The 19,426-nt window shown below is 38.3% G+C and overlaps 1 protein-coding gene across 1 annotated transcript; it reads left to right on the forward strand.

Annotated features, from left to right (window-relative positions):
• Positions 1–4,109: 4,109 nt before the first annotated feature.
• LOC104455565 (histone-lysine N-methyltransferase, H3 lysine-9 specific SUVH4) lies at positions 4,110–18,695 on the forward strand. Its single transcript, XM_010070336.3, is given in 16 exon segments — positions 4,110–4,505; positions 4,627–4,707; positions 6,570–6,638; positions 7,079–7,133; positions 7,286–7,392; positions 9,782–9,958; positions 10,498–10,596; positions 10,868–10,966; positions 12,544–12,593; positions 12,687–12,775; positions 13,400–13,559; positions 15,649–15,754; positions 15,846–16,028; positions 17,636–17,828; positions 17,831–17,868; positions 18,196–18,695. Coding segments are annotated over 14 exon segments (1,500 nt in total). The 5' UTR covers positions 4,110–4,505; positions 4,627–4,707; positions 6,570–6,608; the 3' UTR covers positions 18,310–18,695.
• The last annotated feature ends 731 nt before the right edge of the window (positions 18,696–19,426 follow it).

A 19,426-nucleotide genomic window follows, 5' to 3' on the forward strand; every position in this document is an offset into this window, starting at 1 on the left:
TAGCAGCTCCTTTTTCAGTACGTTTTTGTTGGATTTTTACATAGCTTTATGATCTAGAGGTAATCATTTGACTTTATGATCTAGAGGTAATCATTTGACGGGCTCTGTCCGAGCCAAAAGTCTGGCATCATTTATTGCTCTAATCCTCTTGTAAGATAAAAGGGATCAATTTTTAAAAATGTTCAAAATCTCATAAACTTTTCAATTGTGTTAATTTAGTTTTTAACTCTATTTGAATGTAACTGTGCTATTACCCATTTGGTGGACAAGAGTCAACCTTTGGCAGCTCCCTTTTCAGTACGTTTTTGTTGGATTTTACATAGCACTATGATCTAGAGGTAATCATTTGACAGGCTCCGTTTGAGCTGAAAGTCTGGCAACATTTATTGCCCAATCCCTCTTGTAAGATAAAAAAGATAACTGTTAAAAAAGTCCAAAACCTATTGAACATAAGTCAATTCAATCATAAACCTTTCAATTACGCTAATTTAGTCATAACCCCATTTGAACGTAATTGTGCTATTACCCATTTGGTGGACAAGAGTCAACCTTTGGTAACTCCCTTTCCAGTATGTTCTTGTTGGATTTTAGATAGCACAATGATCAGGAGGTAATCATTTGATGGGCTCTGTTCAAGCTGAAAGTCTGGCATCATTTATTGTCCAATCCCTCTTGTAAGATAAATGGGATAATTGTTAAAAAAAAGTCCGAAACCTAATATATATAAGCCAATTCAGTTATAAACTTTTTAATTGTGCTAATTTAGTCATAATCCCGTTTGAACGTAATTGTGCTATTACACATTTGGTGGACAAGAGTCAACCTTTGGCAACTCCCTTTTCAGTACATTTTTGTTGGATTTTAGGTAGCACTATGATCTAGAGGTAATCATTTGATTGGCTCTGTTCGAGCTGAAAGTCTGGCATCATTTATTGCCCAATCCCTCCTGTAAGATGAAAGGGATAATTATTAAAAAAGTTCAAAACCTATTGTGCATAAGTCAATTCAGTCATAAATCTTTTAATTGTGCTAATTTAGTCCTTCCTCTATTTAAACGTAACTGTGCTATTATCCATTTGGTGGACAAGAGTCAACCTTTGGCAGCTCCCTTTTCAGTACGTTTTTGTTGAATTTTAGATAGCATTATGATCTAGAGGTAATCATTTGACAGGTCTGTTTGAGCCGAAAGTCTGGGTATAGATAGCATTATGATCTAGAGGTAATCATTTGACAGGTTCTATTTGAGCCGAAAGTCTAGCATCATTTACTACCCGATCCCTCGTGTAAGATAAAAGGAATAATTTTAAAATGTCCAAAATCTATTGTACAAAAGCCAATTCAATTATAAACTTTTCAATTGTGTTAATTTATTGTCAATCAGTTTTAAATCTTTCACCTCTGCCAGTTTAGTTTTAAATCTTTTGAAAATTTGGAAATTTAGTCCCTAAATCTTATGATGATTTGTAAATTTTGTCTGTAATTTATATTGAATATTGGGTCGAAAGGATTACACTTGCAAATCGTTAAAATGTTTATAACTACATTGAAATATTTTCAAAAGGTTTAAGCTTAAATTGACATAATTGAAATGTTTAGGATTAAATTAGAAAACGTATAAATGTTTATAATTAAATTGATATAATTGAAATGTTTATAATTGAATTAGTCATATATAATAGATTTATGATTTTTTGGACAATTTTCCCGAAGATAAAATGTTTAAGCCAGGCACGGGCCAAAGTTGGCATGGATGTTGTCCAAGCTCTGCCACTGGTCTTTCAGGGCTCTCGAGCTTGAGCGCGGCTGGGCAGTTTTCCTAACTGTTCATTTTTTCTCTCGTACGCATTACCTAGATATGGATAGTCGCACTAAATAGGAATCGTGTAACCTTAAATAAATACAACACGTTTTAAAGCCGTGTTTGTGCGGCCAAGCTGACTAGAGTGGATAAAATCAAGCTGGCCACGGGCCACAGTGGAGATTTTGGGTTGTAGATTATCTCTATTCCCATGTCTTTTGTTTCCTTCACGACGAAGGAAAATACTTTAATGGAAAAATGGTTTGTTTCCATTTATTTGGTGATTTTATAGAAAGTGATTTCCTTCGCTAAAAGGGGAAATCATATTCCTACATTTAAGCTTATTGTTTTCGATTCATGAAAAGCATTTATTGTGAATTGATTAGTTTTTGGTTACTCAAATATCGAAAAGTTAGAAAATAATTTCTGAGAAACTGTTTTCATTTAAATGGATCTTTGGATTCCTTTTTCCTGTCTCAGCTTCTTAGCTCTCCTAATGAGTTTTGTAGTTATCTGAGGGTGACTGAAAGTAGCTAGTGCCTCACCTCTAACTCGACACTTATCTCTCTTTCCTCAAAAATCATCTAAAATCCACTCCCATCGGTACATTTTGCACCTAACATCAATAACAAAAGCACAAAACAACATGATGTTCACATTGTATATATTCCCCCACTACTGGTCATGCTCGATTTTCCATCTTTCCAAGCATAAAAGTCAAAGTAGAATTATCTTACTTTTACCAAAAAAAAGAGTCAAAGTAGAATCATCACCATCACATAGCGCATATATTCACCAACCAAAGCGATTGACAATTGCTAGTGAAGTCAGACACTTGCAAAGTAGTACCATAGAAAGCTCCAGAAAGCTCCGGAAGCGTTGCATACTCCCAATAATCATAAGTAGGTTGTTCCTTCCTATCCGTTCATCTATAATATCTTAGATACCTAGCGTTCTTTCCGTTCTTTTTATTACATATTGGTAGATATTGTAAGATAAATGATTTTGTTAACAAATGCCTAATCCATGTCACCAGAGCAAGTAATTAAGAAGAGTTTCCGTTCTTCGATATATATTGCTTTTCGCGCCTTATGCGTCAAAACTATCTCGAAAATTGGAGCATTTTTATTTACACATTTCGAATCAATAACCGGAAGACCATTTCAGTAATGGCCTTCCGACCCATTTATAGCGGGCGCGCCACGCTCCACGCGCGCCGTCCACGCGCCCCCGGCGCGCCGTATTTGTGCGAAGATACCCCACGGAGCGTGCCAGACATGGGCCCCGCCGTACCTGCTGGCGCGTGTCCCGGTTCTCCTGCAGAAATGCTCTTTTGTACGAGCGAAGCCCGTATCGGACCGGCGCGCGCTGGGGCCCCCGCCGTCAAAGTCAAAGGCACCGACGGTTTCGAGCCCTCCGATCGATCCAACGGGGTCCCGAGCGGCCGCGGCGCGCCTCCATCTATCCTACACCCGGGCGCAGGGGAACGGAGGCCCGGCCCCGTGGCGCCCCTCACGGAAAATGGGAGGGGAGGAGATGGAGGGAGGCGAAACGCGAAACGCGAAACGCGAAAGCGCGAACTGGACGAGCAAAATAAATAAATAAAATAAACAAATAAAGTAGGAAGAAAGAAAGTCCTTCGATTTCATCATTCTCCCAAAAAAAAGAAAAAAGAAAAAAAAAGCGAAAAGAAAATGCGGAGCTTCCTGCAAACACCCAGATCGGACGCTGTCCATCTGCTCCATTCTTCTCGAGATTAGAGCTCGAAGAAGAGAGGGAAAAAGGAGGAGGAGGAGAGGAGGAAGGAGAAGGAGAAGCAGCGAATAGCAATCCCTCCCTCCCTCTCCCTTTCCCTTTCCCTCTCTCTCTCTCTCTCTCTCTACCTTTCTCTCTCTTCCTTTCTCTCTCCTCGTCAGCGCTCCTCTGCAGCGCGTCTCAAGAGCATTGGGAATTTCTTCCGGCTCTGGACCGGACTTTTTTTTATCTGATGGTGGTGCCGTCGCTGCAGTGCATGGGCTCCCTGTCGAGCGACGAGCTGAGGGCCGACGGCGACGGCGGCGCCCCGGAGGTCGTCGTCGTCGCCGCCGCCGCCGCCCCCTCCAGCGCCGGCGGCCGCGGCAAGAGCCCTAAGGGCGAGGGCGGGAAGGAAGGGGCCGGCAAGCGCGACAAGGAGAAGGACAAGGACAAGGAGAAGGAGCAGGAGAAGGGGAGGGGCGAGGCGGAGCGCGACTCCTCCTCCCCCGACGGGGGCGGGGGCGGGGGCGGAGGCGGAGGCGGGGACGGGGACGGGGACGGGAACGCAGAGGAGGTGCAGCGTGAGGATCCAGACGAAGCAGAGGGCCGAGAAGGAGCTCCTGGTGCGCCGGAGGGTGGAACTCCTGGACAAGAGCGACGAGGCTCCGGCCGCCGGGAAGCGGCGCAATGTCGGGGGTAGGCAGAGGTCGGGAGGGGAGAGCGCGAGGGCGGAGAAGGAGGCCCCGAAGGTGGAGGAGAGCGCCCCGGCGGCGGCAGCGGAGGAAGCTGTCGGGGGAGGGAGAGCGGCGGCGGCTGCGTCGAGCTGGTGGAGAATGCGGGTTCGGAAGTGGAGAGAAAGAGCCAGGTGGCGGGCGGCGGCGATAATGTGGCGACCGTGGGGGAGAAGAGCGACTTTGCTAAGGTCAAGGAGACTCTGAGGTTGTTCAACAAGCATTATCTTCACTTTGTTCAGGTCAGTTTTCAGTGGCTTCTCTCTTTCTGACGACTCAGCCGTAGCTATGCACTTGTCCTTTTCAGTCGGCCTTCTTTTGTGTTCTTGCTTGAAATGACGTTGTCTGCGCAATGGCTATCAGGAAGAGGAGAAAAGATGTAACAAAGAGAAGGCGGAAAAATCTAAAGGTTCGCAGAAACCTAAACCTAAATCCAAACCCAAGGTTAGTGTCTGCTTCACCAATCTCCAGTTTTAGCCGCCTTTGTGGTGTATGGGCTAGCTTTCTACTTATGAATGACTGGACCATGGTTTGCCATTGTCATTTCCATGAAAATTTATAGTGTAAGATGCCATATGGTTGCGATTGCTGATACCCGTTTGCATGACCTCTTCTTCTCTTGATTAGGAACAACAAGAAGGTTCAAAGCAAACTAAATCTAACTCCAAGCTCAGTGTCTTTTTCATCATTTTCTTATTAGTGTCACTCATATCGTGTTCTAGCTGCCGTATTATTGTCAGATTCCAGGCCATTTCAGTCCATTCATTTCAACTCCTCATATGTTGTTTAAGCAGCTTCTTTTTCTCTCTTTGATTCTACAAGGATTGTTTGTGCCTGAGACATATTTGACTGCATGAGTTTTTCTGTGGTTTAATCCGTCATGCTCCCTGTTGAGAATAACTTTATGTTCTTTTTAAACAAAGCTGAAGGTGTTACCGCCTTTTGCATAAGTGCTCCTGTGTGCCATAAATTGAGCATTGATGATATCTAGTTCAGGTCCTCTACTTCTTTAGCATTCATTCTCGGGATAATCATTGTCACTGCTTCAAAAAATTACTTGTGTGCTAGCTACGAGTACTGTGCATTGCATTGAATTAATGGTTGGAAGACCATTTTCAAAGGTACTATTTAAATATCTTTTCCAGATAATCAATGAGTAATTCAGTTTATGCATTTTCAATGCACTATCAAGTTAGGCAGGACAGTATTAGAGTTTCAAGAAAACCATAACTAAGACAAAGGGGACCCATAATATATTAGTCAGCTTGTTGATCCATCCAAGAAGTAGGATTCTTACTTTCTTTTCAAGCCTAACTTGTATCTTTTCTTTTATGAAGTAGAATCACCCATCAGGCTTGTCAAAAAAGCAATCTGGCCATCTGTAGCAGCCTTTGTTGTGAAACAGCTATCCTCTTTTTCACAAAAGCTTTTTATTACCTAACTGGAAGAGAAGACAAAGGAAATTCCTTCCTTTGAATTGAATGGAATAGATAAAATAATCATATCTGCGCTAGTGGGGGAAGGAAGGAATAATAACTAAAAGAAGCATATGATAGATATATCACTTAACAATCATCTAACCTCAATCAAGTGAAGTATTGTGGAATCCCCCATCCTCACCTGTTGAATATGTCCAATTTGATGGACAGCACTTATGGAGGAAGAAGATTATGTATTTTTTTCCGTTAAATGGAAGAAGACCATTCGAATGAGAGGTTTATGTGCAAAATAAAATTCGACTAATGGATGACATTAGTGTCTTAAAAGTTACAACACCTTGCAACACAAAAGGTGTTCTCATTGCAATCCTTTTGCTTCTTGCAACAAAGGTCAACGTTGCAATATTAATGCCGCTATACAATATGCTTCCTTATTCCGAAATTTAGTTTTGCACACACACATATCTATGTTGTTCTTATTATACTCAAGTCTTGGCAGTGCATAGATCTCCCCCATTGCACGCAGTTGGGCTGAATTATGTATTTCAAAATTCTAGGCCTTCTTTTCTCACATTTTTTCATGAGTAAAAATTTTCTAACTACCATTCTGTATCAAGTTCCTGATTATTTCTTCTAGCGAATTTAAAATTGATCTTTCCTCTTTTGGTAGTGAAATGCTTTGTTGTTATTTTTTGGAACTGTTTTTCTTGCGGTGTAATCCCATTGTAGAATATAAATGTGTGAACAAAAGCACTGCTCACTTTATTGTGATAAGTGATATCATCGTATGTGTAGTCTTTTTTTTTGGTCAGAATCTTATATGTAGTTGTTTTGATACTAATTGGCATCTCTCCAAGAATGATGCAGAAAGGAAATTCAACAGAAGGAGATACCAAGAAATTAGCCATGAGGCCCGATCTGAAGGCAATATCCAAGGCACGTTGACATGATCTTGTGTTTTCGTAGGGTCTATCAGTGGTTACTTCTACTTTTAATTTCTAACTTTTTGTAAATTATGTGGATCGCACTTTGACTTTTATTTGATTGAGAGAACTCGAAACATTTCGAAAAATGACATGTGGAATTATGTATAATTTCTCACGACTTAAGTAATATATACATGTATTTTTTAATTTTTAAAGAGGAATCATAATTGGAAGTCAGAAGTAATTGTGCATGCTTTGATTCGTTCATAGTACTTCAATTTTTCTGACAATTGTAGCTCCTGGTGTTCATGCAATTTGATTCTTCTCTTAACATCTTGGAACCCTCTCATGCTTGCTGCTCTCGCATTGCTTGTCCTTATTTTTTGGAAAAAGAAGATTGTGGCCATGCGTTGTAACAATGTGACTCACTTATTCATTTTCTAACCTCAGATGCTGGAGACCAATTGTGTGTTAAATCCTAAGAAAAGGTTTGGTAATATTCCAGGTAGGTGGTTTGCATTGTTATGTTTACTTAATGATGATGTTGGTCTTGGTCAGGACTTTCTAAGTTTTAAACAGTTAGGATCTGTATGATTTTGACATGAAAATACAAAAGAAACTTCTTCTGCGAGTTTTATATATTACTTTGAATGTCAGGTATTAATGTTGGTCATCAGTTCTTTTCACGGGCTGAAATGGTTGTCGTTGGATTTCATAGTCATTGGTTGAATGGTATCGACTATATGGGCCAAGCCTATAGAAAGGTAATGACTGTTTATTCCCTTCTATTGGTCTTTTTGAGGGCTGGAATCATAAATTATGTTAGATTTCTGTAATTGTCTTTAGGTCTACTAATAGATTGAATGAGGAGTGTTTACTTTTGGCATCTTGAATAGTGCATTGATTATGAAGAGGGGATTCTCCAGCTATATTTTCTCTGCAGTGTTTGGTTGAACATGTATGTCTCTTTTTGGTTCTCCATGGTAATGTTGGGGTAAGTCTTTGGCTTATTGAAACTTTTACCATTAGTAAGTGCTAGCCAGTTCCTAATGAGGTACATCAGTTGTTGAAATCACAATTTAACGTGATGACATAGATGGTGTTTGGTGTGGTATTGGCTTTTGGCAATGGCCTTTTCACTTAAGTAGTAGTTTAGTTTAGTATTTGAAAGACTTGATATTTATGTCATAACTGATTAGGCCTTATATTGGATAATAATAATACCGAATTGATTATAAAGGTACAAGGATGGGGTCTGTTTGTAGTTAGGGTTAATTTTATCCTTTACTTCATTTAAATTTTGCAGCACTCATTGTTTGACTTTTATTTATTGGGTAAGACCCGAAACTTCTCAAAATACACAACGATCGATATACAGAATCATATATAATTCTGTCACAGTTTTAAAAACTGAAAACATTTCTTTCCCTTTTTAATTCTTGGAGGGAAGGTAAAAAGTAGGAAAAATCGCCTCTTTTAAGTGTAGACATGCATAGCCTAAGTAATTTAGTTCTTTTACTTAGTCTTTTTGGATCTTAAATAACATACTTCTTGTTTTCTCCTTTTTGTTTTTTTGTGCTTTTCAGCCAACTTTTTTAACTTTGTGGACATACTATAATATTTAGCCAAATGATGAAAAGAAATGTCAAAGAGCAGTGTGGATGAGCTTCCTGGCTTTTACAATGGGAAGCACTAGTTAATTCTCTTGCCAAATAGAACTTTAAATAGAAAAAGAATTGGGGAGGTGGAGTGTCCCCCCAAAAAAAAAAAAAAAAAGAAAAAAAACAACAACAACCCCCCAAACCCAAAACCAGAAAAAAGCACCCTTGATCCAGCAGTGCGGAAGGTGCATTTGTGGTACTGTTGTAACTTACTAAGGCATACAACAAGAAAAACCTCCTCCCACTAGTTAAGTTAGCTACCTCAATTCTCTCAATGCAGCACACTTATTATCATCTCCTTGAGATTTGTAAACTTCTAGATCTTTTAGCTTATCTTTGGGAGAGAGGGAGGAGAGGAAGATGAAGAAAGAGAGGGGAGAAGGTGCCCAATTTTGAACTTTCTTCCCAAACAAAGACACTAGGGAATAACCCCACTTCTTTTTATTTCTTTTGATACCCATTTGGATCGACTGCCATCCCTAAACCATATTTTCTCAGCTAAGATCTTGCAATTTTCTCATCAGATGTACAAGCCCATGGTGGGCTTCTCTCATCTTTTTACTAAATTGAGGCGTCCTTTGATGTCATCCAGGTTGCTCATTTAGGTGATGGAAGGTTTACTGTTGGGAAAAAAAATTGCGCTTGATTGTCACAAGTAACAGCATCCGATGTAATAGTATTATCCATAAGGGCTTAAACAGCAATTTAGTTGCTTCAATATAATTGATGGATAATGATTTTGGGGTTCAAAATTCAGTCAGATGTTAGCTATGGAGTATCTTTGAGTAATTGGGGTACGGAATGGAAGGGACTCTTGTCAAGATAAAGTTAAGTCTGTAAGAGCATTAGGGGAAGAAGGAATGATGATAACTGGGCTAGCTCTTTAATGAATGAAGTTGGAGGCGCAGGGCAGCTCTTGTTGCTATAGAAAATCATGCCATAAGGCAGTGACGAGAGAGATTATCGCAGCAATGATCAAATATTTGAGCACTTTGAAGATGTTTTGTGAAAAGCCATTCCTCAATGAGCCTTATTTCAAGTTAATAAGTGTGAAGTTTCTAGAACACCCTATAAAGACTCTAAATAACCCTTGGTCCTCCAAGTCTTCATACTAATGCCATTTGTGGGAGAGGAAAGATGGGCATCCTTGTCAAAATTGACTGGATTCTATGAATCTACTTCTTGCTTGGTAGATCTTCTTTTTAGTTTCTTTTGTTGTTAGATTGTAAAGTGATTCTCTGGTTCTTGGTTGTCATTGAATACCATGTATAGTTATGGATTAATTTGACAACCCTGTTTACAAGTAAACAGTATACTGAGAAAAATCTTGCTCTATCCAAACTTTAATTTTTGCAATACTACTCTATATTTTATGACATGTTTGTCTCAGGAGCTTTGGTTTTCCAAACATGTTATTTTCGTAGTTAGATGTTTTGAAACTGCTTTTGAGTGCACAAAAAATGAAGCCGGTGGTTATATGCATTGGTTTTAGGAATACAGTAATTACACATTCCCTGTTGCCGTGGCGATAGTTCTGTCGGGCATGTATGAGGATGATCAGGATAATGCTGATGATGTTGTATATACTGGTCAAGGCGGGCACAATCTAACTGGTGATAAGCGTCAAATTAAGGATCAAGTATTAGAGCGTGGTAATTTGGCTCTAAAGGTATGCACATCATTCTGTGCTCAGTATTTCTTTCTTTTCATTCTGAAATGCTTGCTCTTATGAGAAGCTTTATCTCCGAACTGTTTTCTTTTCTTTTCTTTTTTTGTAACTTGTGGAACCTTTATATTGAGGCTAATTACTATAAGATGAGGCTCTAACACCCTTTTGTCTGTCGGACTCATTGGATTTTAATTTGTCTGCACACTGATATTTCTAGTTCATATCATGTCAAGTATCTTATTTACAATATGATGATACTGATGATTTTGTGATGTTATATAAATGCTACGGTATCCAATTTTCATCTTATCCTTGATAAGGATGGCAGCGCTTATACCATCTTATTGTCCTTCCAATATGATTTGAGATGGCAAATATGAAACCTGATTCTCTTTGTTTTCCATTATTGTTAAAGGTGGGTTCTAATGTCCTCTTTAAGTCTCTTCTTAAAAACTTCTTTTCCTTGGCACATAAAATGAATCTCTTATTGGCGTCTGATAAAAATTGGAGTAATATATAGTCAATATTTGCTATTGCAGAATTGCATTGACCAAAATGTGCCTGTCAGAGTGATACGTGGTCACGAATCTAGAAGCAGCTACTGTGGCAAAGTCTATACATATGATGGACTGTATCAGGTACCAAGGCTGTTCAGTGAAAGAGGTTGCATTATTTGCGAGTCAGATGGTTTCTGCTGTGGAACATCAAATCTTCATTGCCTCAAACTTTTATCGAGTTTTAATTCTTGACAAAAGGAAACACACTGGTCCATTTTCACATGCACCAGCATGCTTGTGTACACAAAATGCTTCATGAAATGTGAAATCAGTTTAGGAGGCACACAAATCATTGAAAATTATGTAGATATATGATGTCTGCAAGCACATTTTATCTTTTTCTGCTCGATAGGTTGTTAAGTACTGGGCGGAGAAGGGTATATCTGGATATACTGTCTTCAAATTTCGGTTAAGGAGGATGCCAGGGCAGCCCATGTTGACTACCAATCAGGTCTGTGATTGTCTTTTATTTGATTGTTTGAGCTTGTTTAGTATCATTGAATGAGCCTACTACATACATCCATGTAAATGTACACTTTTGGAATATCTACTTCCATTCTAAAACCCATATCCATTTTTTGATGGTGGGAGAATTGCTAAGGCCTTTAGGCAAAGCCAAGTAGTGCCGGTGTAATATTAGGTGGTGGCTGTCGTGAAAAGGAAAACAAAAAGAAACGCGTGCAAAATAAGAGCTTTAAGAAATCTATTGCATCTCAACAATGAAATATATAGGCATTACAAAGATGGTAATCACGTGAAAGATGAAAAGAAGTACCATAGCATATATTATCCTTCTGACTATATAAGTATATATTGACTACCCAAAAAGGGGAAAATACAAAAACCTCTGTAAGAATTTTCTATTTGGTAGCTTGTTGTTAGCTAGTAATTTTTATTGTTTCTTTAAACCTGTACATGTTGTTGAGGCTGATTCAGAAAATACTTGTCCAATCAGTAGCAAGAAATGCATTTAAATTAAGTTAATTTACATATAATTAGTAAAAACCCATGTGGTTGTTTGAGTGATTCTAGATGATGACATGGCTAATATGCAGGATACTTGTCTGCAGAATAGTTTCTGTGGGTTTTCATTTTTTTGAACATTTATTACATCTATGACATGTAATTGCCATTCTGAAAAATATATGCTCATGTAGTTCTGTATAGATCCTAGTAAAAACCCATTTGGTTGTTTGAGTGATTCTAGATGATGACCAACATGCAGGATACTTGTCTGCGGAATAGTTTCTGTGGGTTTTCATCTTTTTGAACTTTATTACATCTATGACATGTAATTGCCATTTTCAAAAATTTATGCTCATGTAGTTCTGTGTAGATCCTGGCTAATTTTGAAGAAAGTTTTTAATAGGAGGAACGTATATGAGATAAGCTTGCTTGTTGATTTTTATAAATTGCCTTGAATACCTGGAAATAAAAATATTTGTGTAGTTGAAGACAAACCTAAGGGGAAAGATCAAAAGATGACTGAGGAAAAAAGTGCAAAAGAAGCACACATCCAAGCTGAAAGTAATTCAGTAACTTCAGATTAGGAGTAGTGATTAATTTGTATAAAGTAGGTCAGAATCATTCAACTATCTTGAAAATAAGAGAATAACCAGAAGAAAATGCATCTTAGCTGAAGGAGAGGAAGGAAAATGACCTAAACATTGTGTTTGATGCATGTAAGGCAAAACCTGAATGCAGGATGGGACCTGCTGAGGGAAGGAGAAAGGGATGTTTGGTAGCTTTAATTTTTGTTTACTTGCAACCTTTTTGGCTTGTCAAAATAAGTGCTTCTAGCGGGGAAATCAGTTTGGATTTACATTAAATTCAAGTTGTACCAAGTCTTGGTTCATGCTGAAGCTTCCCTTTCTATTTTCGAGAGTTGGCATCCACTTTGTCTCTATGAATGAAAGTTCCAATTCATGGTTCATGTCCAGTATTTATACTTAATTACTATGTAGTTACTGTCAACATGGTTGTAAATTGATTGATTTCTTCTTTGATTGTTCGTCTTCCCAACGGCAGGTTCAGTTTGTATATGGTCGTGCTCCTAACTCTGTGTCAGAAATACGCGGGTATGATATTTATAAAATCTAATATGTGGAAAACAATCTTTTATGTCAAAAATTTAAGGAATATCTCATTGTATCGAATATTTGTTGAATAAGATTGGTATGCGAGGATATCACGGGGGGTAAAGAGGATATTCCTATACCGGCTACAAATTTAGTGGACGATCCTCCTGTTGCTCCTACAGGCAAGTAATTAACACATTCTTGTGCATTTAAGTATGGAACCTATTGATAGTCAAGTCTGTTGGGAGTATTACTTGTTGATAGCTTGCCATGGGTGTGTCACATCTTATTCTTTGGATGAAGGTTAACTTGGGTGAATTTGATCAGTGTATCATAGAGGTGTAGCATGTCCCTTCGATAGTGGGTTGTCTTACGATTGCAACCTTTTTTTTAGAGAGAGCAAACCCTGCTAAAGAATTGGTTGTTCTGCATGTCTTTTGAGATCGGATCACAGAGATCTGAGAGATACTTGTCAGAGATGATGGCAGAGGCAAGAGGGTGCCTGCGTTGCATGGCGGCAAGTGACATCGACATTGGTGGATGTAGGCTACATTTGAAGAATAGCGTTAATTGTTTACCTGTGGTGGTAGTGCCTCAACCACGTAGGAGAGAGGATACTGAAATAAGCCACGTAGGGTTTTCCTTTAGCCTAAAGTGGACAGTCCCGACAGAGATATTGTTTGCAAAATGCATAGAAGCATTAGGAGTGAATAATACGATTTGGACATCTCACAATTCAATTGCACTTTGGGTATAAGTTGACTACCAATATGAACTAGCTTTGATATTGGGTTCTTATATTTCAGGATACACGTATGTCAAGACTATTCAAGTTGCAAAGAACATAGTTCTTCCCTCAGCTTCCACAGGTTGTAACTGCCGAGGAGGTTGCATTGATCCAAAAATCTGTTCATGTGCTAAATTGAATGGTTCTGACTTTCCATATGTGCAGCGAGATGGTGGCAGGTGAGGATTGTCAAATTATGTGGTTTGGTTGATGGGTCAATTCCATTATAGTCCGTATGACCATATACAGTTCTTTTGCTTGTCAATCGAGGAACGATCCCCTGCAAATATGGTGATTGTTGGTTACTACCTCAAGTTCATTACTTGTCGCAAACTGACAGACTCCTTAGTTTGAATGTGATGAGGAAGCTGAGCTGTGGCAACAATGTGAATTGCTGCTTGGCTTTTCAATGGCATGATTTCTTGGAGTCTCTTTCTTTTTTGGCTTATCAGCTAACAATCATCCTCCTGTTGATGTGGCCCAACTCTATGCACGTTTTTGTCAGTAAATAAATATTTTTCGTGGATGAGTGTATGTTTCTTGTTTTTCATAATCAAATTGGCCTTTGAGACTTGGAGTATAATATTATGTTTCTTATTTTTGTTATAAGCAGGATTTATATTTCTATCTAAGATACCTATTTGATTTTAAATGGGAGTAAGCTTTGTAAAAGAGCACATATGCAGTTATAGTTCTTTCTATCTACAGTGTTAATGAATTATTGTATTTCATCGAGTCTATGCTTTGGAATATTGTGATGCAATTCTTCTTAAATGAAATGCTATAGGAACCCCACATGTAATATTTAAGAAGCTTTGGATGCGTCGTTTAAAGGAATTTACTTGTTTGAATTATCATTTGCTGTGATTTTTCTTCAATTTTGTATTAAATCAGGCTCACTATGTTAGGATTCTTGGTCCTACTTAAATTTGGCTATGGAGCCGGGTTTCTATAAGCTATGATTTGTAATTCTTCTCCCTCAATTATGAGCAACACTGCGTTGAGCTCCGAGTTTGGTGAGTTGAACTCCAAGTTTGACACTTTGCTTAAGGTTCATGAGAATGCAAAAGCAAGACTCACAATCATAATTCATGAGCTCTTTTAGCATCAAAAGGGCTGAATAGATTAGCTTTCTGAGCAAGTAAGGAAGTTTGTCCCTGCTCTAGAATTTCAACCAAACAAAATGACTGTCGACAAAGTCCCTTTTAAATTTGAAAATTCTGAAAGTGGCCTAAATCTCCAAGTGTTAGAAAATTCCATGGTTGAGGATGAAGATCTTAAATTACTTGACGCTTTGAGTAGTCTGGAGAAGATTAAGGATATTGATGAATCAAGCATGTAAGTGAGCTTAAATCATCCCTGGTTTTCATTGGGAGCACCAGGCCATGATGCTTATTGATGTTAAATGGAAGTGTTGTTTGGGTAGAAGAAGAAAGAATCAGAGATCCCGCTAGCATAATTAAGGATATTGATTTTGTTGATGCCATTTTAGATGAAGCATTCAAATGAGGATTTTATTCCAGAAGGATTCTTAGAGAATGCTCAGAGTAAATGGAGAATGTTATTTGGCTTCAATTTTGGAGCATAGTATGATTAGGATGAAATTGCAAAATCCAATTATTTGCCATTTCAAAACTCGAGACTAGTTTTGTCCAGTTGGGGAGAATAATGTGCAACCCACAAGATTGATCGAGTCTGTATTTGTTTTTAAGTTTCGATTATTGTCGAGCTTTGGAGAAGATAGAAGATTGCATCAATTCTTATCTCAAATAAGTGTCCTAATTTGATGAGGATTCTTCTCTGAATTCAGTTAGAGGTCTTGACTCTTATCTGTTAGGATTTGAGGAAGTTTCTATGTTTTTTTATATTTAGAGTGGACTTTCTTATTTCCATTTAAGTCAGATTTATGTTTTTATCTAAGTTTTCTATTTGACTTGGGAATGGGATTTTTAGAAGAGTATGTATACAGTTCTGATTCTTTCTATTCAATAGATTTGACAATTTAACGAGTCTAGGAAGTCTTTCTCTTTTGGAATTGTGTGATGCAAAGGAATCCTAGGTGTTATGTTTACGAAATTTTGGGTGTGATGCCTGAAGAACTTTACTTGTTTTGAGTTTATTCATTATCTCTCTTGACGTGGTTTTGTTAAATCAAGTTTGCATCAGGACTTGTTGTCATACATTACTCTCTCTCTCTCTCTCTCTCTCTCTCTGGGCTCGGAGGATGGACGGATGTGCTAAATTCACTGGTTATTTTGTGCTTTTCAGATTAATAGAAGCTAAGGATGTTGTCTATGAATGTGGACCAAACTGTGGCTGTGGACCTGGTTGTGTGAATCGGGTGTCTCAGAGAGGCATACGATATCGTCTCGAGGTTGTATTTTGATTGAATGATATAAAATCCTCCCCAATGACATGTCAAGCCACTTCTTTTTCTCAGATTGAATTCTGCTCATGGATTCCAGGTGTTTCGAGCCCCACGAAAGGGTTGGGCTGTTAGATCATGGGACTTTATACCTTCGGGAGCACCGGTATGCGAATACATTGGTATTCTCAATAGGGCTGAAGACATGGAAAATGCCTCTGAGAATAACTACATTTTTGATATTGATTGCTTGCAAACCATGAGGGGTCTTGGTGGAAGGGAGGTTAGCATCTGATACTCTGCTTCTCATGACGAAATTCCACTTATTAAAGTTAAATGCACACATGCATGTAAACAAGCTACATGCTTTCAATCCCATGCAAGTTTGAAGAAAAAGATTTGTAACACAGGTATTCGTTGATATATAAGTTGCATGGGAATATTTTACTATATGCAACATGTGATTAGATGTTTTTGTATGTATTTTAGGAGCACCGTATTTCAGGACAGGGTGACTTAATTACTAGTTCCTAAATTAATCTGGCTAATTAATATTTCCATAATGAATAGGGGTAAGATAAAGCTTTTAAAGTGGGTATGATGGTAAATATAGAGTCAAGGTCAACGAAATATAATAAGTACATGAACTTGATAAGGGCTTAGCAACTGCTCAAGTATCCATGAGCTTGAGCTTAACTCAAGATCAATAATGAGCTGGTCAAATTCTAGAATTTGGCAAGCCCGACCCTGAGTTCGTACAACTAGCTTGATTTGATTACACCATGAAAAATCTTTGTTTTTGATGGAGTTATAGGTGTTCTTTTTCTTTTTTATCAGAAAGACATTTATTGGGATATGCTGTCTCTATACGAACTATACTCTTGCATATGAGTCCAAATATTTGTGGGGATTGGTATGAACTTGTGATGATACAAGCTTTTCCTTTTTTTAATTGCTTGTGATTGCTTGAACAATACCTAGTCCATTAACTAGATAATTACACTGAATACTGTAGTTAAATTTTTAGAGCAATTTTATCAATTAAGCATTTCATAGATGGCTCTCAACTTCTCTAAATAAGTGCTAGGCATTTGTGTCATGGGGATAAAGTGATTGGTCATTTAATCAAAAGTTCCTTTAAAATTTGTTGTTGCATTGCGCTGAAGTGTTGTCCACATTGCTTGTATAGGGATTTATCATGGCCTAGTAGCTTGAGCTTTGGGGTTAGACTTTTGACATGGTTTTAAGAGTCAAGTTTTAATCTGTCCTGCCAGTTTTATGTTTATTTCACATGTAGATCCCTGATCTGCAGTTCCATGTGCATACATATGGTTTCATTCTGATTTGCACGTGAGAAGGGGTCTTAATTTTATTCCACTTCACTTGTTTATGGGGTTGGGGTCTATTGCGACCTTATCTGCATGAACCCTCTTTCCTTTCAGTAACTTAAGTTTTTTGACATTGTAATTTTTAGCCTTTTTAAATGGGAATGACATAGGATTGAGAAATGAATTGAGTATTTTCATCATCAGCATTAGTATTATGTGGTAGGTGGCATATCGTCTACAATCAGCCTTTTCATTGCTTAAAATTGAAAGTCTTGAAATTTTGCTACAAATACGGAGTTTAGTTACCAAGGTATTTGTACAGGAGAATAGTGCTTTGTTTTGAATATATATTTAAGAAATCTGGCCGTTTCTCAAATTTTAACAAGAGTTATCCAAGATCTATACACTGCTTTGTAGTATTGTCTTCTTAGACTGAAAGTTGAAAAAAGGAAAAGCATGTAACTGTGTGAAAGCTAACTCGAAGTCACTGTCAAGTGCATTTTTCTGTCAAGAACAGCCGAAATGTGACTTCATGTTTCTCATATTTCTCATCCATGATCAGAGGAGGTCACGAGATGCAACCTCTGGGACAGCTGATCAGGTGGAAAAGCATGATGAACAGAAATCTGAGGTCCCAGAGTTCTGCATTGATGCTGGTTCAGCTGGAAACATTGCCAGGTTTATCAATCATAGCTGCGAGCCCAATCTATTTGTCCAATGTATATTAAGTTCCCACCAAGACATTAAGCTGGCTAGGTGGTTCTATTTGCAGCTGATAACATACCACCATTGCAGGTAATTCATTTTTCTCTTGTGATGCACTCTTCGCTTGGTAGCTATAGACTTAATTAAATATATTCAGCAGCACTATGTCAAGTTGTAGCTCTCTCTGTCTGTACTTACGTGTGCGCTTACAAGGTGTAGGTGCAGCACATAGATGCTAGTCTGAAAGCCTTGCGTATTCATGCAAACTGACTGCTTTTATTTTAGTAAACTTTTGCTGATAGATTTGTTGAAAGTGTGGACCACTGGTACTCGCTAATTTTGAGGAACTGACATCTTTTAAGCGGGTTTGTTCTGGTTCTTCTCAGCATGACTGACTCCCACTTATTTCGTCTGTAGGAGCTCACGTATGACTATGGCTATGCGCTTGATAGTGTTTTTGGCCCTGATGGAAAGGTGAAAAGAATGCCATGCTACTGTGGTGCAGCTGATTGTAGGAAGCGCTTGTTCTAAAACAGTAAAACATTCCAAGTGCTTGTTCCGCTTTCTGTGGTTCTTATGCTTTTCTTGGCCAAGCAAATTTTGTGGTAATGTGCTATTGCGTAAGCTTGTTTGTTCCTGTAATCTTGTCTCTGCGGTGACAGGTTAGATACAGTAGGTTAGATTCTATAGCCAGAAACGGAGAGGGAAAGCAAATAGGTTCTGTTGTGAAAATCAAAGAAGCGCACGTCATTTGTCAGTTAAGGAGCCGTTGTGTGTATTTAGGATCTGTCATTTTCCCTTGTCACGACACTTTGGGCTTTGATTGCCCACCATATCTGCAAATGAAAATTCAGGGGTGAGAGGGGAAGCAACAAAAAGTGCTTTTCCCTCACTAAAAAAGACTTGGTTTTGTAGAACCTGTGCGGTTGATTTCTTATATTGTGAGCCCTTTGGTTTCCTTTCAAGTCACTCACGCCATGCGGTCACTTCGGAGTGTCGAGTGCCTTGTTGCTTCCATCAAGTGGTCCTGGCAGGGTTATCTTCCTGGGAAGACAACTAGGCTTGTCAAATCTCATGCTTTCTTCCACTTATACAACTTGAGATTAAACGTGAGTTGCACGTGAAAATGACTGTCCATCTGACATTAGCCTTTAAATGCGCGGATGATAACTATTCCGTTTCTCTGTCTTTTTATTTTTATTTTTTATTTTTTGTGATTAGATTTGGAACAGAGATTCGTGGGTAATATAATTTCATTTTTTTTTATTCCTGAGGTAAATTTTTAATTTAGAAATAAGTTTGGAAAATAAGTTTGGAACAAAAATGAGAAGTAAACTTTTTTAATTTTCTTTTTTTTTGAAATAGAAATAGAAATAAAAAAAAAAAAATCTTCTCGTCACTCGCCAATTGCTGCCCTTAGCCCAGAAATTTAAGGTGTATGAAGTGAATTTTCGTTTGGGAGACACAAATTTTGTGTTATTATCAAATATGTATTTTTGCTTAGAAACTTGCCGACACATTGTTCTCGAGAAGAGAACAGTTTTCATTTGTTGCGTCCTAATTCTCTCAAACTCCTTTTGCGTTTGGATTTTCTGGAGTTTCAATGGGTATATCTTGTGTTGGTCTCTTGAGACGTGTCTTTGATCCC

Source organism: Eucalyptus grandis, chromosome 7, assembly GCF_016545825.1.
Source record: "Eucalyptus grandis isolate ANBG69807.140 chromosome 7, ASM1654582v1, whole genome shotgun sequence".
Taxonomy (NCBI): Eukaryota; Viridiplantae; Streptophyta; class Magnoliopsida; order Myrtales; family Myrtaceae; genus Eucalyptus; species Eucalyptus grandis.